The 26,885-nt window shown below is 27.4% G+C and overlaps 1 protein-coding gene across 7 annotated transcripts in view; it reads right to left on the minus strand.

Annotated features, from left to right (window-relative positions):
- The window catches only part of LOC122847579 (transcription factor Sox-2-like), a 207,752-nt gene that overhangs the window by 66,345 nt on the left and 114,522 nt on the right, over window positions 1-26,885 (minus strand). For 2 of the 7 annotated variants that reach the window (XM_044145372.1, XM_044145373.1), the window contains exon 1: window positions 1,757-4,593. The exons of 3 other annotated variants lie outside the window; for them this stretch is intronic. In XM_044145372.1, coding sequence (XP_044001307.1) covers window positions 1,757-3,135 — 1,379 coding nt within the window. In that variant the 5' untranslated portion in view covers window positions 3,136-4,593. Of the gene's footprint in view, window positions 1-1,115; window positions 1,278-1,756; window positions 4,594-26,885 lie in introns of those variants that run through there. 2 more of the 7 variants (XM_044145374.1, XR_006373382.1) reach the window with 2 other exon arrangements.

Genomic DNA, 26,885 nt, shown 5'->3' on the forward strand with positions numbered 1-26,885 from the left:
TGTGATTATGACACAAATTTTTCATAATGATATTAATGATAATACTAAAAAAACGTCTGTCCTCGAATAATTTCCCAATTTTTTTTTTTTTTTTTTCAATCTATACAATTATTATAAATTTTAATTATTATTATTTTTTTTTTTTTTTACTCATCGATTATTTACATTGTGGGAATCGAGTTTTATTTTTTAACTTATCGCCAAATATATTTACGAAATGAATATTTCAATTATTGCTCAATTTTAAATAATAAAAAAAAAATTCACATTTTTTTTAATATTCATTATATTTTCCGATAAATAATAATAATAATAAAAAAGAAAATTAAAAAAAGAAAAAAAATCCCGAGATATAATTAAATATAAAATTAAAGTTTAATTAAAACGTCATTTTAAGCTTCTCCAGTTCAAAATTGACGTTAAAATTTAGTTTAATTTTTTTATTTTTATCTAGGATGATATATATATTTATTTACAAGTATTATTTTAAAAATTTTTTTTTTTTTTCTTTTTTTTTATTTATTATAAATATTTTTATTTATAAATATTATTTACATTTTTTATTTTTTCTACTATCTATTCTGTATTTTTTTTTTTATCTTCTAAATGTCGCATTCCTAATCACGACCAAATTTTTTATCTTTATATTTAATTTGTTTGTATTTTTATTTTTTAAATATTTTATATTTCCATATATATTTCATGCCCGTCCGTTTTCCCGTCGTTTCGATAATGCTGAAGCGCGATTTTATTGTTATATTATCACAGTGGTTACTGGAGGAAAACGAGCCGAGTTTGTTTATTTATTTATTTTTTTTTTCCACTTCAGCATTGCATTTGAATCAACGTTCATAATTAATTTTATATCATAAATATTTTTATTTTAAAATTTGCGGAATAGATTTGTTTTTGATGTTAAAATTTTGTAATAATTCCATGCAGTTTGTTTTAAAATTACAATATGTTAATGTATACTAAAATTCACTTTATATTATTTACATAATTTTGTAGATAATTTAATAAACATTTCTGATTTTTTTTTTTTATTTTTTTATGCAGTAGATGTATTTGAGTGAATTAATTTTTTGTATCATCAACAAAAAAATATTACTATGTTGAAATAATACTTTGACAAAACTGTTCCGCAGACATTAACGTAAATTCTTTTTTTTTTTTTTAAATATATTAATTGTCGTGTTGTTCTCGCTTGTTTATCGAATTCCGAATAATCCCCGGTTCTCCCTGGTAGGCCTGTGTCCATCCGCGTTTAAGCTATCCTACGAGATGAGTATTATATTCTCGTTAGCTTTATGTATTTTTCAATATATAAATAATTAAAATAATAAAAGAATAAAGTAAAAGAAAAATAAATTATTGTTAAATAGACAATAAATATATTCATGCAACTAGATCAAAAAAAAAAAAAAAAAAGAAAAAACGAGACTCAATATATTAAACTGTTTAATGAAAAAAAAAAAAATATACGCGAATAAAGAATCGAGCGACAAACGTCAATCAAGTGTTATCATAAACTTCATTCGGCCTCAGTGTGTCTTTCTTTTTTTTTTTTTTTTAAATAAATTTATTGTATTTAAAATAACAATATATAAAAAAAAATTATCACAAGATAATAATGTCAATTCTAGTATGTTAAAAAGAGTAAAAATAAAGACAATATGATGGAAGAAAAACAACAACAACAACAGCAGCAATAATATTACAAAAAAAAAAAAAAAAAGAAAAAGAAAAAGCTTACATGTGGGTGAGTGCTGGCATAACAGAATGTTGAACCAATGGATCAGGTGATGGTCCAGGTGAATAAACTCCCGACGCATGTTGTACTCCAGCTTGTTGAGCTTGTGGTAAATACATTGATATCATTGATCCAATATCTTGTTGTTGTTGTTGTCCTCCAGATGCTTGTTGTTGTCCCATGTATTCTCTTTTAATCATAGATGATGAATTTGTTGTATTTGTACCAATTGGTGTTGGTGTATGAATACCACCAGATGCCGGACTCGTTGGTTCTGATTTAATACTACTTCCACTTGGACTGTGACTTGACATTTGTGAACCAGGTTGTGGTTGATGATATGGTGATGGTGAACCACCAGGCACTGATGTTGTACCATAACCATTATAACTATTTAAATAATTATTTAATGGACTTGGACTATTACCCGACATATGATGAGCAATATCATAACGTGGATAACCAGCAACTGCTGCTGCTGCTGCAGCACCCATATGACCATTATATGCATGTGATTGATATGCCGCCGGATCATGCATCATATTCATATATGCACCATTTGGCATATAACCAGTTGGCATTTGATAAACATCACGTGATAATTGTGATTGTTGTGGTCCACCTGGTCCACCAACTTGTCTTTGATCAACACCAAGCATACCACCAGGTACACCATTACCAAGTGGAAATTTATCTTTTTTTAATAATGTCTTGGTTTTTCTTCTTGGTCTATATTTATAATCTGGATGTTCTTTCATATGTACAGCACGTAATCTTTTAGCTTCATCAATAAATGGACGTTTATCTGTTTCATTAAGAAGTTTCCATTCAGCACCAAGTCTTTTTGATATTTCAGAATTATGCATTTTTGGATTTTCTTGTGCCATTTTACGACGTTGTCCTCTTGACCATACCATAAATGCATTCATTGGTCTTTTAACACGATCAATATTATTATTTTTACTTGTTGTATTATTATTATTATTATTTGGTGATTGATGTTGTGATTGTTGGCTTGATGGTTGACTGCCTGGTTGTTGATGTGATTGTTGATGTGGATGATGTCCAGCAGCTTGTTGTTGCAATGAATGCATTGTTTGTTGTTGTTGTTGCATTGATGCATAATGTTGTTGATGTTGTTGTTGTTGCTGTTGTTGTTGTTGTTGTTGTTGTTGATGATGATGTTGTTGTAGTGATAATGCTGTTATACTACTACTTGGTGGACTACCACTTGATAATGCTGGACTGTGTACTATTGAACCAAGTGAACCATATGGTGATACACCAGTATGATGACCCATTGGTGATACACCCTGATGTGGATGTGGCGGCATTTGACCGTGCAGGTTGCCACCTTTTAAATCCGCGTCCATCGTTAGCATGTCTTCTTCCCTGTGCCCGTACAGTTTGACGTCTGTTATTATATCCTTTTTTTTTTATTAAAAACAAAGCTGCTATACAAGCTGCTAATTATTTTTTTTTTGTTGTTTTTATTATTTAATTATTTATTTATCAAACGGTACACCCAATTGATACGATATTAGTCTCGCTTAACTCACGAATTTTCACTTGTCATAACACAATTATTTATCGTCATAATCTTTATGAACATCACACTTATTACCCTTTATAATTTTTATATTATTAAATTAAGGGCCAATAATATATTTATCCGTTTTTTTTTTTTTATCGGCAGTAGTTAATGAAAACAAGTTTATCAAATAATATTTTGTAAATAAATAAATTAATAATAATGAAGAACAACGTTTTTCATAAACAAACACTTTTAATCACTTTTCGGACAAAAATAACAGAAAAAAAATAAAATAAATGTAAATAATATTTTTTCTCTCGATTATACAAAAGTTTATCTTTTTTTTTTTTTTTCTTTTTACTTAATCAATGTCACTGTGTGTGTGGTGTGTATGTGTCCAATATATATTTATTTTTTTTTCACTAATTTCCAAATTGGTTATTTGTTAATTTTGTTATTTTTAATTTAAAATTAAAAATCACTTTTTAATATTTAATTTAAATCCAATTAAATAATATATATTTATTTGGTATTATTAAATTAAATACACGCACACGTTTATAATTATTTATATTGACTTTAATAATAATATAAAACACAATAAATAGATATATATTTTTTTTTAAAATAATATCTTTTTTTTTTTTTTTTTTTATTCTTGTAAAAACAAGCGCAAAGCGAGATCCACTCTCGACGAAAGAACGGAACCGTCTGTGGATTTGTAGGTTTCGTTTTGGGGTTTAACACTCGCTACGGTCTCTCGGGGCTCACTTCCTGCCGAGGCGGTCGGTTGTGCTGTTTCATATCTCCCCTCCATTTCTACGAAAACTTCACAGGGAGCATATATATCTGTCTCCCTTTCTCTCCCACTATGCTAATACTCCAACCGAGTTAATTCCCCCACTATCGCCGCGATCATCATCATCATCATCACCATGCGCACTGTATTTAACTTGTTTTTTTTTTTTTTTTTCTTCTTTCGTTTTCCCTCTATTTCAACTCTCTCTCCCCCACTACGATGTAGTCTGTAGTCACTAGTAAGCAACCATCCTCAACCGTTCGTTTTTCAGGCTAGCTCATGCCTATTGTCGACAATCGATTGGCACACACGCCTGCCATCATTTCCATCCACCAATCCACATCAAGCTTGTATACACTGTGGGCGGTTCTACAATATTACTGTGACGTCATAATCATACAATGTAGCGACCTCTGTTGGTAAATTATATTATAAACCATGGGTTTTCCCGCTCTTTCTTTTGCCCACTGACATCGATCTTTCTCTCACACTCTTTCTCGTTCGCAAATTTCATCAGCTACATATATTTCATGTACTACATTTTTTTGTTTTTATTTTTTATTAACAATAAATATAGGCTATCCCAGTATCAAAAAAAAATATTATCTCATATTTTATTATGCACTTTGAGATAATTTTGTGATAAAAAAAAAAATTTTTTTTTTTTTTATATATTTTCCGATATTTAAAAATTTGAATTTCATGAATTTGTTACTTTATTCTATTTTTAAAATGATTTATCGTCAATTGATGGCCGGATATGATCAATCAATCAATATTTTTTTTTTTTTTTATTTTGGAAAATTATTGAGAGTAAATATACTTTGATACACTTGACCAACTTCACGTGTATCAAAATAAACATGATAAATGTGTGTAAAAAAAAAAAAAAAAAAAAATTATTCATATAATATTACTATTCATTGAATGTATTTTTTTTTTTACACTTATGTTTACTCAGGTATGTAACTTTGTCAAGCTCAATTAATACGCATAAAAATATGATAAGATAACGAAAAAAAAAAATACGTAAAAAAACACGTTATATTATTATTCTTTAGATATATTTTTAAAATTATATGACACGAGCCAATAACAATTTTGAATGCACTTTTTTTTTTATTGTATTATACAATCTTCATTGAGCGAGGTATTAAAATGAGAGATATTTTTTTAAATGATATGTTATAATGATAATAAAATAATGTATCGGCAAGTAATTTATAATATTATTGGATGGTTGTCTTGGTTCGCGGGCCATTCAACCTGTGCACATACAAGAAGAAGCACTGTGTGATACCCACCTTCTTATTATAGGTACAGTTTAACAAAATTCAAAGGCATCAACAGTTAAAGTTAAAGGGGACTAAATATATATAGCACACTTTTCATTGTATTCTGCAAATAATATTACATATATGTATAATACACACCATATTATGCTGAAAAGAGGATCACGTTCAAATCGAATAACAATGTAAATTCAAAACACACTATACTCGCCAACTTGTTGCATAATTACTCGCTTGAAAAACTTTTGCATTATATATTTAATTTAATTTATAAAAAAATAAATAATATATTTTTAACCCAAATCAAAGTTACATTTTAACACCATTAAAATATATTCAATAAATAAAAATTTTATATTCCCATGTGTTATGGATTAATGTCAAAATAAAATAGTCGAAAAATAAAAAAAATTCGTGTCTTGATACTCTTGATGTTGTGTCAAGCATTATAAAAAATTTGAAATAGAAAAAATCATTTTTTTTTTTCAAAACGTTTACCCAGGCACGTGTCCTTTTTTTTTTTTTTTATTCATCTTGTATATTTCTACCCTAAGAATTTATTTTCCCTTCTTTATGAATCTTCTTTTATTATTATAAAATTTCTTTTATTATTTTTTATTTCTTAACATTTGATGTTTGTATCCGCGAATAATTCTTACACGCATAAAAGGCCCATACACTATAAAATAGTTCCCCATTCATTTGGACATGCAACTTAAAAGTTGGATAAAGTGATACAACACAATATTCGCTCAGCCCAATAATATGAACCTTTTATTTTTTTTTTTTATTTTGTTGTTTGAATTTATTTGAATTTATTTGTGTAGAACCTGTTGCCGTAAAGCATTATATATTATTTGGGTTAATAACTATTATTTGTGTCTATTAATAATCATTGTTTATAATAAATATTAAAACACAATTGAAATTTAAAATAAAGACTATTTAATAGTAAATTATTCAAATGTAATATATATATGTACACGAGGAAAATAAAATCAAAAAAGAAAAATCGATATTCTTGGAAATGAATAAAAGAAAAAAAAAAAAAAAACCTAGTCTTTCCACCTTGCAAATTTCATGGAATCAATAGTCCACTAAATTTCCATACTGAACCTTTCGGTATATTCTTAGAATGTTTTTTTATTCCAACGTGATCTTGAATCAGGTAGACATAAATTTAAAATACGGAAAAATGGGTTTTTCTTAAAAAAAAAGAAAAAAAACTTGTGCACTTGTCCTTTTTTTTCTTGCTCATTTGAATAAATTTAAACAGGTGAAATCGTGCCGTTTGTTCGATACTCTGTCAAACGATAATGACATAATTTTTTTATATTTTTTTCAATTGAATAAGATACATTTTATACAATCCACAAGTGGTACATAAACACGGCATACAATATGCGGATTGATAGACCAAAATAAAAATGTAAACTTTGCAATGAGCATGTATAAAGCAATAGTAAAACATTAGTGAATAAAATGAGACAAAAAATTAAAAATACATGATACAGAAAAGTGAGTGAGTGAGTAAAAAAATATAAAATAAAGCAAAAAAAAAAAAAAATAGTATATAGAATAGAAAAAAAAAAAAGGAAAATAATATATATTATAAAAAAGGAAAGAAACGATATACAATAAGTCAGTTCAACCACAGGAGGCAGCGGGAGGTCTTTGTGATTCAAATCAATGTTTGTTGATACTAAATGTGAGCTCCTTGTTGCCAGTTGCTTCACAACTTTTTAACAGTTACTGACTATAACAACTCAAGAGTTTGTCACCCCCTTCTTTGGTAAATCATATGAAAAAAAAATATTATATATACATTTTTAATACTATGTATATAACTAGGTGTGTAATATGTGATTTTCATTGTTACATTCAAAGTATAAAAGTAAAAGTTATATACTTGAAAAATAATAATATTAGAATGAAAAAAAAAAAATAGAAAAATTGTAAAAGAATGAAAAAAAAAAAGAGCAAAATATATATGGCGAAAAAAATATTGCCAACAGGTGATACTCTATATTCGAATTGAAAAGGAAAAAAGTTTTTTGGCTTTTGACATTTCTTGGCGCGATTATAATGAATTTAGAATGAATGAAAATTGCTGATAATGATAAGTGATTGAAATTGAGTACGATTGCTTTGATACCCACATATATACAGCAAATAAAAAATTAAAAAAATATATATCTATCATTATTATAACCATCATCTTTATCAAGAAAAAAAAAAACTATGACAATGCTATTCACTGACACACAAATAATATCGAATCCAATAATAGATTTTTTTATTATTATATTGTCTTTGATACAGAGAAAAGTTAAAATATCTCAACTGATGTTGGCGCATTATTGTTGTGTGTTATATTCACACTGATGCAGGCAATGTGTATGAAGTTTTATTGGTACCCTCAATGGTCTGGTATTTGCCATTGTATCATTTGACTTTTTTGTCTGTGAAATTAGGGATAACGATGTACCATTGTGTTATCTTTATTGTCAAAAAAAAAAAGAAATTAAATTAAATGAAATATATATTCTATATTTTTAATTTTATAATATGATCTTTGATTAATTATAACTTATGTGAAAATCAAATTAAATAGTTTAATATTATTTTTATATAAAATTTTATTTTTTAAAATTATTAAACCGTTATTATTATATTAAATATAATATTTTACTTGTTTTATATTGGGGCCCAATGAACGCGTTATGTAGAACAAGTAATAAAAAAATTTTAACGATCTACTTGAATTATGTGCGGTACAAATAATAATATCTGGCATGCATAGCCGCAATAAATATCATCAGATCTCACAATGTATATATATATATAACTATTTATTATCTTTTTCTGATTTTTTTTCTGTCTCTTTTGCCTCATCGACCCCCTGTTTCGGCTCCGTGCGACCAACCCTTGGCAAAAATTTTTTTTTTCAACATTAAGGGTCTGCAGAGCATGGTGGTAAAAACAGGACCCATATTCACAGAGGTTCTCATACATCTATTTTAAAACTTTGACATTAAACACAATTTTCAAAAGAACAAAAAATTAAATAAAACATTTTATGTACAATTTCACGCATAGGATTAATGTATAATTGACAAATATTTTCTAATGTTTTTTTTTTTTTTTTTTTTTTCTATTTAGCATGTGACTTAAAGAATAAGACAACTAAAACTAATCCTTTTAGTGGTATGTCTTCTTAAAAACAGCATGCGGGAGGTACTAATGAACAAAAGAAATGACTCGTCTGGAATTTTATTTTGGGGCGTTGAAGAAAGAAGCAAGAAAATCTTGTCATTTATCTGCATGCCAAAAACATATGGTTCGAGAATTAAATTTGCTAATCTTCTTAAAACTATTTATGAAAAAAATTACTTTGCACTAAATTACCATGGATCTAGTGTAAATTTTCCAGTATTATTTATTCATTTATCAGAAAATAACTTGGTAATAAAACTACTCAAAAGTCAAATTCAATGATGAATATATAAAATTATTTTTTACATATAATTCAAAGTTTTTTTTATTACTATTTATCTGAAGTTGAAAAAAATAATAAAAAAACAAATTCAATTCAATTTCCAAGAAGTTAAAAAGGTAAAAAATTACTCTGGCCCAATAAATTTTTACAATGAAAAAAAAAATAAAATAGAAATAAAATATATAGAAGATTTTCAGGTAGTCGCACATATATGCTTGCAACTCAAGATTAGAAAATTTACAACCGTGTAAGATTCTGTGAAAAAGTTTTTTTTTTTTTTTTTATCCTATGTATAACTCTTCTTCGTAGAATAACTATAACGTGTCATACCTGTCAAATTTTCAAAGAAATTTTCTTGTGGTTGGGTACTCCACAAGGTGTCCATGACTTGCTCAAATTAGAAAATCTGATTTAACATATATTTATTATTTTTTGACCTCCTACCGCAAAAAAAAAAAAAAAAAAAACAATTTCCATCTGTGTTAATTTGATAAATAAAATAATCTGTCAATTTTTTTTTTCCCATAAAATTTTTATTATTTAATTCAACAGACAAGTACATTTAAAAAAAAATGAATAAAATTATTCTATTTTTTTTTTTTTTTAATGATTGTCCTTGTGTGCTAACATATGTTTCTTGTTGCATAAGCAAATATACATTTATAACCGTTATAAATTTCTAATTTTATTCGCTATGTAATCGATAGGTTTTAGATATATATTTCATATGTATCGACCGTTTTTATTAGCATGAAAATAGGTGACTGCACCTGGATAATAATAATAATTTTGCATATGCAATTAAAAATATATATCAATGATAAAATATTCAGGTAAAAAAATTAAAAAAGTAATAAAGTTATATCTATAACTTGCATTTATAATTTGATTTTTATATATTTTTTTTTTGTTAAATTTAGATTTTTATTTTGACAATGAAACATATGCAGTTAGTTAAAATCGTATCAATCTCATTTATGGCAATTTCAAGAGTCCCTTTGGGCCACGTGACCCTCGTTTCATTTTCACTAGAATCTATTTTTTTTTTATTCATTCATTCATAGATTTTTTTTTTTTTTTTTAATTCTTAAGGGAGACTGACGAGTAGACGTTTGTGGCGTGTTGACGAATCTTCATGACAATTGAGAAAGGGCGTTGGCCATGAAACGACTTCTTTCGTATTGTATAAAGAATAGAAAAAAAAAACAACTGAGAAAAAAGATATTAAATAATGGCAATTGATGAGAGAAAGAGAGGTCTTTGTCTATGTAAATCGTTGTGGCACGACTAGACGTTGTACACGCTTCTCTTTGCATGCTAAGTAAGCATCTTTGGACAAAGTGTGACAAAACCCAGTCTATATATATAAATATAAAATATGACGATATTAAAAGGTGTGCAAGTTGCAAATAAAATAAAGAAATTTGCCTGTATATTACATTTATATATATCACCTGTTTGACAAATTATTATTATCATTTTTTTTTTTTTTTCATTAAATTTTCCACTGCATGAAAAAAATATCATACATCTTCTCTATCTTTATTCAATAAAATTCAATTGGAGTTATTCAACGCTCCGTTTATTTCCATTTATTATATTTTTTTTATTTTTCTGTGCCTCATCTTATTCAGACATATAACCTTTCACATGATGAGCCTTACTTTTCTCTCTTTTTGCCCTTATTGTATATATCTTTCTTATTATTTTTTTATATATTTTTTTTTACTCTGTCAATTGCAACATCCACTTGTATATATATGACTATTTTGAAAAATCTAAAAGTCACAGAATGAAGTGGTTGAGAGAAAAGTTTTTTTCTTTCCGGTAAAAACTTTTTGGCTACAGTTTATTTTTGATATATATTTATATATAAAATATTACTCGGGGGGTTTGTCAAGTATATGCGTATATTGTAAATCTAAATAGGGAGAATGAGAAATAAAATTTTAGATTTTTTTTTTTTTTTTGTGCGAGAAAAGGATGATCGACAAAATGGGGGCATGTATGTACCCTCGTCATGATCGTCAGTGGGGTGACAGGTAAAGGGGACCATTTTTGCCTTGATTGTTGCATAAAAAAAAAAAAATATTAAATTCACATACCCGCAATACTCAACTAGTCATATATTAAAAAAAAATTATTTAAAAAATTTATACAAACTTGTTGTTTGTAATGTTTTTTTAATTTTAATTTTTCAGCATGATGAAAATTAATTAAATGAATTTCCTTATGAAATTTAGAGCTCTATACTAGTATAAAAAAAATATTGTATTTATTTTTTTTTTAAATATGTATGTGTACAGTAGAATTGCTTGAACGTATTTTGCAATTCACCTACACGTACAGTGTGTCGTTTTGTTCAGTATGATATTATATATACATGGACAGGGTATTTTGCAAAAGCCATGTACGTATGTGTATATATATATATATTTGTACAGTAAAGTACAGAGACTATATATATGGTTAAATAAGGGATGAGGAGCAAACGCAGCAGCAGCAAGCAGAAATAGCAGTAACATGGTTGAAGAGGGGTGGAGATGCCATCTGCATTCACGATGAATACCATCGCCCCTCTCTCTTATGTGAAAAACCCCCTTTGCTCTTTGAAAAAAAACACCCCCTTGACACGGGCCAGCCGGACGTTTGTCGTGGTTCTCAACTTTGATTTGCATCATTTTCAATTTATTCAACATGTACATTGTGCAATTTTAAAAGATGATTAAAATCATTATTTTTTTTTAGTATTAATTAAAATTTTGATGATATAATTATACGTTTAATTATGTTTTTTTTTTTATTTGAAATTTTGAACCTTTAAAATTATTGTCTTCTTTGTTGTTTAATTAATTTATTTAATTTTTTTCTTGTAAATCTGGAGAAGGTTTTAGAGAGTCAATAATTACAATGAAATGATTTTGATGGAAAAAATTTATAATAGAAAATTATCCTTGGTAAAATGATGATTTGCAAAATAAACCCTTGGATATAAAAATATATACAGTAAATATAAAGATGATTTTATTTAACTCAGCCCAGTGTTTATCAAGTGTATGAATTAAATTGCCGTTTTATTACCCTTAGAAAATAAATATAAAAAAAAGAAAGGGGGAAGCAACATTAGACAAGTATAAAGCCGTGAAACCCAATGGGGAAAATTTGGATCAACCGATATATTTACCTATATATTTTATACCGACATTTATTATATACATCATTCAAATATTTTAATTTTAAAATGATTTTTAAATTTGAAATTTTTGCTATATTGCATATGAAAATAAAAAATAATTTACATACAATTATTAAAGCACTATTAAAAAAAAGTTCAAGGCCAGCATCAATTTAATGTCGAATAATCAAACTCATTCTAAATTCAAGGATCATCATCACTCTGTATGCACACAAGAAAAATAATAGAAAAAATTCGTTACAGAAAAAGGATGAAGTAGAATTTAGAAAGAACATTTTTATATGTATATGCGCTCTTGAGAAGAAAAAAAATAACTAAAAAAAAAAAAGAGGTATTCAGTGGTCGACCACATTGCAATCACGACGCCTGAAATTTTTATGCTATGTCCTCTTCATAAACCGTGTCTTTGTATAAACAAACTTCAGGCAAAATGAAACTCAGGGTCAAGCAGCAATGGAATTATAAATTCTTCTTTTGAATTTTTTTTTTTTTTTATACACATTGCTAAATAGCATACACACACATTATTATTATTATTATTATGTAAAAGACATTTTCATATATATTTAAACTATGGTCTTTATTGATGGATTTAGTTTGAGCGGATATTAAAATGGGTGGGAAGTATAAAATAAGGGTTTGACTTTGAAAATTGTTGGTAAAGGGTTGATATTAAGTGTTGCAAGAATCGACCGTTATAATCTAGCACATATTATATATCGAATCGAAAAGTTATTTTAATCCGACACTCGGACGAATTTCATCATTTGATTCTTGATATAGATCTGCAGTATGGATGTATGGATTTAGGTATTAGCGTGAAATTAGCCAAGGGTATGTTTAGATTTTCCAGAGTTATTAATACGAGATGAATATATATATTGAAGAGGTATTACATAGATGTTCAATCAATTTGTTGGTATTGTATATGTGAAAGCTTGAATACATATTTCTTTGAATAATATAAGCAGAGAGTAAAATAGTTATTTGCAGATTTATGTTGTGCTCATGTAGCAATTTAATACATGATTTATTGTCATATTTTTAGTTACATAACTGATTAATTATATTAATGTTATTTTAATATTTAAACAATAATTATTATTGCAAAAGAAATAGGCAAGTATTAAGGTATCTCCTAATATAAAAAGGACAAACATCATCGGTCTTCCGGACATTTGATTGGTCATTGTTTTTTTCTCACTTACTCTCATACGAATTTCTTTCTGTTTGCCTTTTTCTATTATTTTTTTATTTATTTCGTTAGCAACGAAAAAACAAAAAAAAAAGAGCGAGTAAACAAAATTTTTTTTGATATTTTTTATATTTTTTTTTTAAAATTGACAAATTAAGCTAGCACAACTTTCTCAATAATCATCGGATCTCAATGCACTTGGGCTCAAAATTTTGCGCGAATTATGTGTTTTTTATGTGTGAAGAAATAAATTTGAAAGAAAATTTTTTTTTTTATTTTTTACATTTTTTTAAAAAATTTACATATTAAGCTAGCACAACTTTTTAAATTATCATCGGATCTTAATGCAATTGGGCTCAAAATTTTGTGCGAATTATGTGTTTTTTATGTGCGTAGAAATAATTCAAAAACAAAATTTTTTAAAATATTTTTTACATTTTTTTTTAAAATTCACATATTAAGCTAGCACAACTTTCTCAATAATCATCGGATCTCAATGCACTTGGGCTGAAAATTTTGTGCGAATTATGTGTTTTTTATGTGTGAAAAAATAAATTGAAAGAAATTTTTTTTTTTATTTCTTACATTTTTTTTAAAAATTAAAATATTGTGCGAATTATGTGTGAAGAAATAAATTTAAAAGAAAATTTTTTTTTTATTTTTTACATTTTTTTTTTAAAATTGGCGTATTAAGCTAGCACAACTTTTTTGAGAATCATAGTATATCTTAATGCAATTGGGCTTAAAATATTGTGCGAATTATGTGTTTTTTATGTGTGAAGAAATAAATTTAAAAGAAAATTTTTTTTTTATTTTTTACATTTTTTTAAAAAATTTACATATTAAGCTAGCACAACTTTTCAAATAATCATCGGATCTCAATGCAATTGGGCTTAAAATTTTGTGCGAATTATGTGTTTTTTATGTGTAAAGAAATAAATTTGAAAGAAAATTTTTTTTTTATTTTTTACTTTTTTTTAAAAAATTGACGTATTAAGCTAGCACAACTTTTTTAATAATTATTAGATCTTGATGCAATTGGGCTTCAAATTTTGTGCGAATTATGTGATTTTTATGTGGGGAAATATAAATTTGAAAAAAAAAATTTTTTATATTTTTTATATTTTTTTTTTTAAGATATAAAGGTTGCACAACTTGTTCAGTAAACATTCAATCTTGATGTTATTAGACTAAAAATTACGTGTGAATTATGTGTGATTTATGTGTAAATAAATAAATTAAAAAAATTTTTCGTCAATTTATTCATTCTTTTTTTTTTTTTTTTTATGATAATACTTGTGTTTATAAAATCAATGAAAAATGAACTTTTTAGAAGGTATAGATACAGGCGCGCGTAGCGCGCCAATGTGCTCGTTTTTAAAAAAGCTCGATCAGATTTTTGTGAAATTTCAAATTTGTTTTATGGTGTTTAATGAGCTTAAAACTTTGGATAATATTTTGAAAGTATTTTTTTATTTTTATTGGATTACTAGAAACTTCATTGATGCAAAATATTTTATTTGCATGAAAAATTATTTGTCTATGAAAATAAAATATAAAAGTGAATTTTAAAAATTAAAAATTAAATAATATTTTATAAATAATGAATAAGTATTTGTCGGCGGCTTATACATTGAGGTCAAAGAAAGAATAAGATGCATTATTCACATCGATCAAGAACATTCACATTGGTTTACCACTCGCCCCCGAAATTTTTTAGTGAACGCGCAAGTACAACTTGATGGATGCGAGATTACAAGCACGGGGGACACTCGTTGACATAAAAATGATGTATCGTTTTTACACGCCTTTGCACACTGTCATACAACCACGAATATTTGAGCTATTTACCATCAAATAATTTCACAGGGTGTATATACACCACGCGTATTAACCAAGTCAGCATAATAAATGAGAAAAAAAAATTTTTTTCTAAGTAAATAAAAAACTAAATAAAAAAAAAAGTGTCTGAAGAAATAAGAATTGACAAGAAAAATAAATATAAAAATAAAAATTGACCTCGACCACCCTTCTTGCATACGAAATTAGCTTTGGACATTTTTTTTTATTTCTTTACTTTTTTTTTTTTTCGTTTTTTATTCTATCAGCAGTATACGACGTCATTTTGTTTACAGATAACGCTTTTATTCTCGCGTTTCCTGTACTCTTCGACATTGATATTATATATTTTTTTTATACATTCTTTACTTTGATGTTTTCTCCTTTTTTTTTTTTGTAATAATGTGCTTATATATATATATATACTGATCCATTTACGTTGTCGTGAGCGTATTTCTATCGCCTTCAGACAGAGGAAGTGAGGATGAGTATGGATGAGTATTCAGGGTAGCCGATATAGTGCCAGTTATTTCCGCTGACCATCGTGCCATCATACTATCAAAAATTATTAAAAAAAAAAATAAAAAAAAATTGAAAACACACAACCCCTCCTTTCTGTACTTTCTGTTAAAATTTTATATAAAAACTTTAAAATATTCCCATACATTTGTCTTGCAATACATGATTTTATTTTTTTCCTTGTTTTCTTATGGATTTTTTAAGTTCAAAATTATTCTTATATTTTTTCAATATTTATATTATATAATATCATTTAATTGTTTTTCAAAAAATATCAAATATTCAGTAACTTTTTCTCTAAAAAAAAAAAAACAACCAACAGTGCCGATAAAAGAATGAAAAAAAAAAAAAAAAATACATGCTTGATTTTTCGCATGGTTGATTTTATTTTTCTTTTTTTATATTTTTCTTTGTTTTCTTTTTTCTGAATTTTCGACAGGTAACGGTGCACATCAACTAGTATTACATACACATGGGTCACTGGTACCCCTTATATATCCATGGATTTTTGAGCTTAAATTTATGTATATATATGATCACACATTGAGATCAACATTATACGTTACATATGTAAACTGGAATACGCAAACTGTAGGAGGAGGGTGGTATATGTATATGCAAAGGGAGGAAAACGAAGAGAAGCTGCGATCGCACCGGGGACGTATGTACATATATATACCGTAGTCCCGGTGCATTGAGCTGTCAGTCATTCCTATACGCGCTCTCACCCCGGTAGTCCCGGGAACATCTGTCCCTAGAGAACACGATATCGCGACGAGATGCCGGTCCCGTCGCGCAGCGTAGGAGGCTGAGATTTCATACATGAGAACCAAACATTTTTATTCCCTTTTATTTTATTTATTTATTTTTATTTTTTTTATTTATGATGATGAAAGCTGCTGTATGACGATATATATATCTGTATCACTTGATTTAATAATATCAAAATTTTTCAAAGTGAAAAATTAAATTAACAAATGAATTGTATTTTTTCTTTAAATTCAAGGGATAATAAACCTATCTAAGGTAATAAAGACACATTATTATTTATATTTTACAATCAAAAATTAATAGTAATATTGATTAAAATGTAAATTGAAATTTGAAAAATTACATAACAAAATTGACAGTTTTTTAAGCTTCTATTCATTTCTATCTGCAATTTTTTTTATAATAAATCATAGTAAAAATTATTGAACAAGTACAGCATTTAGTTTCTTTGAAAATACTGTGAAATTTTTCGATTGAAAATTGACTATAATAAATGATAATCTTATGTCAATAATGTGTCAAAGTATACACAAAAATTTAGTTCAATTCGAAAATGACAACTGCTTGTTATCACATTGTTGTCCACGTATGATTTACGATTAACTATTAAATCCATTACAATGTACATCTCGTATTATAAAAAAATGAAAAAAAAGGGAGATTCTACGGTTAGTTAAAATTTCAAAAGAATTCCCACAGATATCAAAAAGCAACAGTGTTAAAAAAAAAATCAATTTAAAAAAAAGAATAAGTAAATCTTTTTGTATATCATAGACTGATTTTCAATGCTCGTGTTAATGAGTTGTGTGTCTCGTTTGAACATTGAACATCCCTTTCTTTTTCTTCAATTCAAGATTTTTTTCTTCAACAATATTGAATGTCCTGAGAATTCGTATATGTAATTCATGGGTTTTTTTTTTTTTTTTTTTTTCTCAGTCGAAATAAAGAGTCCTTGATGTCCATCGTCAGCAATTTCAAGGAAACCAAGGCGGCTTATAAATAGAAGACCAAAAAAATAAAAAAAAGAAGAAATAAAAAAAAAATAAAAAATGTGAACTTATCTGGGAATTCAATCCCAATTCTCGCGTATACCCAGAAGCGATCTTTTTCTTTCGTTTTTTTTTTTTTTACCCTGCTCGTATATATTTATACTTTTTTTTACGAGATTTTTTTATTTTTATATATTTTTTCTCAACTATTCTATCGTTGTGCCCCGTTTTATTTAATTTATATTTTTTTATTTTAATTCAAACGGACGTAAAAACGGCACGAGACCAATCTCACCTGGGATTTTTAACTATAAACTATATGCATAGTTAAAAAATGTAATAAATAAAATTTTAATTTTTAAATTAAATTTATCTGTTGATATAATTTTATTTTAAATTTTATTTTTTATATAGATTTTATATATATATATTTTTTTATTTCATTTTCCACTCATGCTTATTTTTTTATTTTTTTTCATTCACCCATGAACGACCGCACAAGTTGGAGGATTTACGACTTTTTTTTTCGATGCAAGAAAAAGATGAATGGAACCGAGTGGATGCTGGTTTTTCATCTTCCCCCCCTTCTTATATATACTTCCACCTGAAAAATCACGATTGGTCAAGATTTCGTAGAAGCGGTAAAGATAATTCTTTCAAAACCAGCACCGTTTTCCACTTCAATTTCTCTTTGTTACTTCAACTTCACATAAATTTTAAACACGGTTGTCGAACAATATAAAAAAATCTAATTCATTTTTAAAAATATACTCGAGTTTTATTACAAATATATAATAATTATTGCCAATGAAAAACAAAGTAAAAAAAAAAATTTATTTTGACAATCATACATGATATCCTCGTTATTCAATTGATAATATGAATGAAAAATGAAAATTTTATCTAAAAAATTCACAGGTTACTTTAAATTCATCCAGTTTTTTTTTTTATTTATTTTTTTATTTTATTGTATTCATTCATTTTCATCACCACCAAATTTTTTCACACTCGGTCGATGAATTCCAACACCACGGGAAGCCGCATCGAGAAAATAATAATAGATCCCAATATATTTCAAATATATGGATCCATTATTCGAGGAAAAATTTCGAATGTTAGAAAAGGCGGAGCAGTATATATATGAGAAAGTGAGATGAAGAGGGAAGTGGGTGGTGCGAATATAAATGGCTATTACAGAGTTTATCGGCAATCTTCGTTCGAAAGCGACAGAATTTTGAACCGGCTTCTTAAAATTATGAAAAAAAAAAAAAAAAAACTTTGGAATTTCATTCATACTTATTGCCCCATCTCAAGAGGACATCTCATTCTTATGCCTGGGAATCTTTAAGCTCTCATGTACCTATATCAGATGTGTGGTTAAGTCTTGGCCGAATGAGAAAAAAAATTACATAAAGGAAGTTTTTGTATATACTTCAGGGTATCTGCAATATGACCAAATGAATGAATCGATAAAAATCATTTAGGTCAAGACACTCAAGCTTTGTTAGAAGGAAGAAAAAAAAGTTTTATAATTGTTTATAATTATTATAAAAAACTAGAGCTATGTTCAATTGAAAAAATACAAAATTCAAGTAAATAAATAAATTTGTTTTTAACGTATTTTCACACCAAAAGGCTAAACATTGAGAAGCAGGTTTATGTAAAAAGAACTGTCGACAGGTTCGTTATCGTTGATCCTATTGTTTGACATTCAACATGAAAGATTGGTGTTTATTTCTTTTTGTGCAAGTATTTATGATGAGTTTGAATATTTCAAATAAAAATCTTACAGCTGGTTTCGGCATTATGCCAATAGATTCTCTACGAAATTATATATGTTAGCTCAAAAATAAAAAAAACAATTATATATATTTATATGGTTTTCCTAATGAGATTCTAATTTTTTTTATCCACATGATATTTTGTTAAATATATTCACAAGTGTATCGTTTAAATAATTTATCCAAATATGCATAATTTTATTTATGAAAGGATGAATATTATGGAAGACACTAATGCCTCTGGGCCAATATACAGGTGGTGTATATTTATTGGTATCTCATCTCACGACAAGATCCTTTGCCAGTGTCTAATCTTCATCAGAAGTATATAACCACAGGATTAGGCTCATTAACTCCCGCAGGACACAACCCATGCAACTTCTGGCGCCCATTTCCCACGAGAGCTTTTGACCAAAACCATGCCATTATTTTTTTACACTTGTTTTTTTTTTTTCATCTTCCGTTCTTTTGAATATTCTCCACATGTGACTGTTCAACAACTTCATCATTCTGTTACAATATAGCCAAAAAATATTGCATGTTTTCAATATAAAGAAACGAACAAAAAAAAAATGAATATTTACAGATCTTTTGTAATAGTTGTAAGAGTAATGTATATTTATATATTTTACAATATTTTGTGAAAGTTTTTTTGTGGAAAAAAAATAAGTATATTTTTATATAGCCAAATTTTTCAGTAGAAAAAAATACTAATTAGTAAATTTTTTTTGTCATTTGTTTTTATAATTGAAACAAGTATTTTTCTTTTTTTTTTTTTCGGATATATCATGTTTTTTTTATTTTATTTTTATCCGAAATTTGAAAGAGATCTAAAACTGCAGAAAAAATAATAATAACTGGCAGCTCAAAGCACCGATTATTTTTCTAAGCGACACTAGAAAAAAAATAGAAAAAAAAAAAAGGAGAAATTTATATATACAAAATCATCTTACACTGGGTGAAAAATCAACAAGATTTGTATTCTCATATACACGTGTATTGTAGTGGATATAACGAGATTTTCTTTTTGAAGGACTATATAAAATTTTGGTTAAAAAAAAATATAAATCCACTAAGCTTTTTGTGCTTATAGACGAGTGCCGATATATTTCCAGGTTTTTCTTAAACTACTATTTTAGCGGCATGCAAGTGCGTGTCATTTTATATTCTTGAGAAAAAAAAAAAAATAAAAAAATAGAATAACAAAAAAAGGATAAAAGAAGGTGTAAAATAGATGCGGTATATTTCTTTTATGGCCCAACGAATTGCAAAAGCCTTGACCGATCTTTGTGATTTTCAAAAATAGAAAAAAAAAAGACTAAAAAATAAAACCACGATATATATCCACCTGTCGAAGAGACAAATCACATTGATAAATAATTTATTCAATTTTCCAATTATTGTTTTATATTATTAAAAAATATAATAAAAATAACTACCCTTAAATATTTATAGTCGTGAGAGTATTTATTTTTTTTTTAAACTATAAATACGTGTGAAAATAAAGTGTGAAATAACTCCTAGCACCCTTCTATATATACATATAAGTTTGGTAAAAATTTCCGCTACATTAGTGAAGCCATTGAGGCCTCTGACGCCATTTCCCATTTAACAAAAAAAAATATTTACTTTCCCCAACATATTCTGGAATTTTATTTGTACAAAAAAGTTGAACTGTTTATTCCATGTTTTACCAACTTTTTTATTTTTTTTATTTTTTTATTTATCATATATCTAAGGCTAACAAAAATTTTGAAACAGTATTCTTTGTATCTATTGTCTTTTTAACTTTATTTTTTTATTATAGCTGTTTTTCCGCAAAAAAAAAAAATGTTCAACTATTTTATGTATAGCTATGTGACCTGTCGATATTACGATTAATTTGGCCATAAATTTTCAAGCGGTCGTGATTCCTAGAATCACAAGGGTAATTTATACTCGTTTTTTATTATTTTTTTTATTTTTTGGGCGCTTCAAAGTCTCTAAATATAAAAACGACACACCTGGCGTCCTCAAGGGCTATATACCTGGGGCCCTAATTCACCACGGGGTCCTAAAATTTATCGAAATAGCGGACCAGACTGCGTTGCGCCTCGTTCACCTCCCCCCCTTTTGCTATGAATTTTTTTTTTTTCTTTTTTTTATTATCCTCGTTTCGCTTCCCTTGATTCATAATCCCACCCGGGGATTTCCGAGGCCTCTTAGCGTTATTGCGCGCGCACAGTGCGATCTATCCTATTTCTATTTGGGGCCCAACTGAGCCTCAAGAGCTTTTTTTTTTTTTTCTTCTTTGTTCTCAAATATAGACTGGGCGTTATTGAATGAGACAAAATTCTTTGGTGGCTTGTGCAAATATTTAATTGCTCATCGAACCACAATACAAACTACAAATCCCTGCCCTCTTTAAATATTTATCAAAGATTATCCGCAATCCAGGAATTTATTTACACATTGACATTTATATATATGTATAATCGATCTTCAACTATTATAATTGTTCTGAAGATAAATTATCTTTTTTTTGTTACATATTTTTTGAAAAATATGTAACGAATAAATATTATTTTAACGGGTCACAAACTTCTCACTTTTTAAGGGTAAGAACATTTTTTTCATTGACAATTTTTTATTGTATTTTTATGAAGAAAATTTAAAGAGATTAATAAACGGATTTTTTTTTTCTTTCTAGATTCAATTGAAGAAAAAATTGACGGGTTTGGGAAACGATTTTTATGATGATTTTCTATGAAAAAGAAGTTGACAAAAAATCGTATACGCAATTACAATAAGCACTTTCAAAATCAGCAATCAGTATTTATGGTTGCCAATATTATTGCCAGTTATTGGCAACCAGAAATACTGATTGTTGATTTTAAAAGTGTTCTTATGCAAGGATTCAGCCGATTCTTCAGCGATTTTTCTAACGTTCGTCCTTAACAACGTCGGTATCGAATTATTTCAAAAAACATAGGCGTCATACAAACTATATATTAAAGACTATACAGTTTTATATACAGCTATACTGAGTAGTATGTAGTATGCAGTATATGAAATGTGTGGTATAAGTACATATTTCATATTTTATTTATACTTGAAATATATTTATGTTGGTATTTTTATTTTTGATTTTTGTTTACTAGCCTTTTATATGAACATTCTTATGTTTATTTATTTTCTAAAATTAAAACTTCATTATTTAAAATAAATTTTAATTATTATTTTTAATGAATATTACTGGTGGAAATATTTCTCCGACTTTATCAAATTTTCTTCGACCCATTTCTCCGCCATTTCTCAAACCATCGTTCACGTTCGTAAAAAGTCGGAGAAATATTTTCACCAGGGATATTCATTAAAAATAATAATTAAAATTTATTTTAAAAAATGAAGTTTTAATTTTAGAAAATAAATAAACATAAGAATGCTCATATGAAAGGCTAGTAAACAAAAATCAAAAATAAAAATACCAACATAAATGTATTTCAAGTATAAAATAAAATATAAAATGTGTACTTAATAATTATTCATTTTATACATATATTTCTATATATACCATAGTATTAAACAAGATTGTATACATATGCCATACTTAATATTTCTGAATATTTTTCGGACGCACCGTTTAGCTTGATGGCCGGACAAGAAGTGTCTTTCATATTTTTCTATACGTCGTCTCTATGACACGCAGAAACATATTACACACATACATTATACATTGATGAAATACAAAATTATACTGATGTCACGGAGGCACCAATGCATACATATATATTTTATTCATAACATTGGATGCACCCAGGTAGAAAATAATGTCAATTTGACGTCAATTTGACTTCAGAGAGGTCAAATTGACATTATTTTCTGCCTGGGCATATCTATTTCTACACGCTACATACATATGCCACAATAATGTGAAAAAAAGCGGTATCACCAATTTTGGTTCGCCATTTTCGTCTATTTAATTCCTTGCTTTGATAAAAGCACTTTCAAAATTAGCAATCAGTATTTCTGGTTGTCAGTTATTGCCAATTATTGGCAACAAGAAATACTGATTGCAGCTTTTGAAAGTGCTCAATTATTAAATTAATTGTTTTTTTTTTCTATTTGTATAAAAAAAAAAAATACCCCACAAATAATTTTTTTGTAGTATTAACATGTTGTTTATATAATTATATATAATAAAAACATAAATTTAAAGACAATTGTGTTTGTCAAGAGTGTAATAAAAAATAAACATATATATGAAAAGATTTTGAGAATGTTAATTCAATAATTCAATGCTGATCAAAACACCCTCGTCACATTACAATACCCAATACTCCATTATTACAGTATATTTATATACACATATTTTTTATTTGTTATATTCACAAACATATATTATATAAGAAAAGCATTAAGAGGCCAATATACAATTTCCATTGACTGATTTTTTTTTTTTTAAAAAAGAAAACACACTAGATGTTCCTGTTATTATTATTTATTTTTTCGTCTTCATTTATTCCTCTTGAAAGTCATTGCATTGAAAAATAAACTGAACATTGAATGAGAGAGAGTCAATTTTTCGGCTATAGGCGCGAATTCGAGCACGAAGATACAATCGTCTTGACCGAGCTATTTTAGGGTCCCCATATAAACGCATTTTTTTTTTTTTATTCATTCTTTATATTCCCTTATTTTTTATTTTATTATTTTCTTCCCTACTTGGTGTCTTCTTTTCATGATATTCTCTTTTATATATGGGACTGTATACACAGTGTATACATCCAATAGAATTTGCGATCAAAAGAGCTATACTATAGATCGACTTTTATATAAACCAATGTGTACTATTGCAGTAAGTTCTTTTTTTAAAAATAGAAGAGGGGGTCACGCGCATGATTTTTCAAAACCTATGGATTTACTTTTATATATACAATTTTAAGTTATAATACCACCTTGCAAACCACGTCACTATGAATACTTTCAATTGGCCAGTTGGTGAGGAGGCATTAACCGTGCAAATCGGCTCCCGGCTTCACTCAATGCGCGACAATAAACGCAACAGGTGAAATACATTGTCCTCTGACATTGTACTCGGCAGACACACACTTTACATCGACATTTATATATGTATTGTATAGAAATTGATATAGAAAGCATCATCATGTTTATATACAATGATGTGTATTACTATTATCAAATATAATCCCCCCACAAATAATAAAAATGACACTTTACAATTGAGTAAGTAAATTGTCTATGTACTCTATTGCATTATGTCAAAAATTTATAAAATATTCACTGTGGAATTTTTTTTTTTTTCCATTCAATTTACTTTTTATTATTTTTCTTATTTAACACGACGAAATTTATCGAATGCAACAGGTATACATGTAAAAATGAGATAAAATTTACTGAGAATTTGCGATGATGATATAAAGTTTAAGATAAGAGGTGTAATTTTTTTCTCATTCATAAAGTCTTTTTTTGATAATGTAATTTTATTGAATATAATTTGAAAAAAAAATTAACTGCAAAGATAAAGAATGAGAAATATTTTAAAGATAATGAGAGTATATACAATGGGGTTGAAAAATTAGTAAACACATTGTGGCACCTGTTCTTCAGCAGCACCATAATGTGTTGATCCATCGTCCGGCAATGTCAGCACTGATTAACGTCTCATTAATTATGTCAAATGAACAAATTATACTGATCCATGTGGCCATTAATAAACTTCTCATGTACAGACACAGGCTATTCTGGAATTTCAGTAATCTCTTTGAACCGGATTCAAGAGAATGGATATCCTTCTCTGTGTATCTCCTCCTCTGACTGCTCTAAAGACATTACTCTCACCACAATATACCACCCAGTTGGCACTCAATACAACCATATAAACCGATAAATTATACACACGTCATATGTGTATAGAAATAATAATATAAATGAAAATAAAAATTGAGAAACATCATCACCCAAAGATAGTCTTCTTCAATCACAAAGAAATGATCCAAGTGACATATATTTCATTGCATCCAATATAACCAAAAAAAAAAAAAAATCTTTGAGAATAAGAAAATAAAAAAAAAGGTAGAAAAAAAAAAATAATAGAGAGGAAGATCAATGGGAATAGAGAGTAAATATTTGGCAGAGTATTATACATCCTGAGAACCTGGTGTATGGTTTATACGCACGGTACTTGGAAATCGTTTTGGAATATATATGTATATGGTTTTTCTAGATCCCAAGAGTTGAGGCCCAGAAAGATCGGATCTGTCGAAACGATTTAGCGCTTGGTCTATCGTCGAATAGATCCGATGTATATAAGGTAGAAAAAAAATAAATAAATAAGAGAAGGGATGTGTGAAACGAAGAGAAAACATATGAGGAAAATTGTAAGTAGCTGAAGATGAAGAAGGAAAGAAGGAAAAAAAAAGAGGTTGAGGGTGGATGTGTGTATGAAAAAAGAAAAAAAAAATGATGATGAGAAGGGAAAAAAAATAAAAATCTCGAAACCATTGAGGCGTACAAGTAAGTAGAGATTTCCGGGGGCTACGCGCACGTCAACGATAGTGAGATGAAGAAGCATAAACTCTAAGGTGTTCACCACGGGGGTGTCCTCTTACCTGAACCCACGGGATTCAGTCCTCCAGGAAAAACCTTAGCTTTCGTTACCGCTCGCGGTACGAAAAAAAAAAAAAATTTATAAAAACATATATCCACACACTCAGTCGGAACGATGAATGAAATTTTGATGATGGAGATGGTGAACTAGCTCTCTATATATATTTTTTTTTATTTTCTTCATATAGCAGATTTCTATTGTACTCATTCTTTTCAATTTTTTGAGTTATTTTTGATCTTGTTCTTCATGTCGGTGGGAGGATTGTACTTATATGATGAAAAATAAAATACATGAAATATAATAACTACACGTTTTGGTTGAAGTAATGCTCTAAAATCTCTTGTAACCATCTCAATATTATCTTGTTTAATTCAAATGATTAAATAACTAACCCACAAAGTTTAATCATGTGAAAAAAAAAACATGAAATTTATATAATCCAAACAAACATAAAAATATATAAAACAATTTAAATACATAAAAAGCTCAAAATATTATTTTAAAAAGTAATTTCATAATTTTACAATAAAAAAAAAAATATGCATATGATGTTATAAATTCATATATTTATCATTTGTTGTCCTCATTTATAAATTGAATAGAAAGTTAATGAAGCATCAGTCCGCATCGTCATCACTATCACACATCATCGTAATCATAACCTCAAAACTAGTGATCATCAATCCTTTTTTTTTTTTTAAATACAAAACACAACTTCGTCAGCTGTGGTATTCACAAATAATACATTACTCTTTATATAATAATAATAATAAATTTATAAATCTTTAACTATGACTTTTATAACCACACATATTTTAAATCACCGCTACTGATCTTGAGTAGCGTCATCATAATCATAATTTTCGTAGCTTTGATTGATTGTTTTTGATTGATCTTAACCGACTGAATTAAAAATTTTAAAATCAATCATAATCATGAGAAATATTAAATCACGTTTTGCATTATGTATAGTGAAAAAATTTACCTCTAAAAAAATATATATATACATGAAGAAATAGTTGAAGGGGTGTGAGAGTATAAGTATATCTTGGTGAACGGATGGAGAGCATGGCAGTGAGAGGTTCTAAGCAAAATATGATAACGATAA

Source organism: Aphidius gifuensis, linkage group LG1 (assembly GCF_014905175.1).
Source record: "Aphidius gifuensis isolate YNYX2018 linkage group LG1, ASM1490517v1, whole genome shotgun sequence".
NCBI classification, from domain to species: Eukaryota; Metazoa; Arthropoda; class Insecta; order Hymenoptera; family Braconidae; genus Aphidius; species Aphidius gifuensis.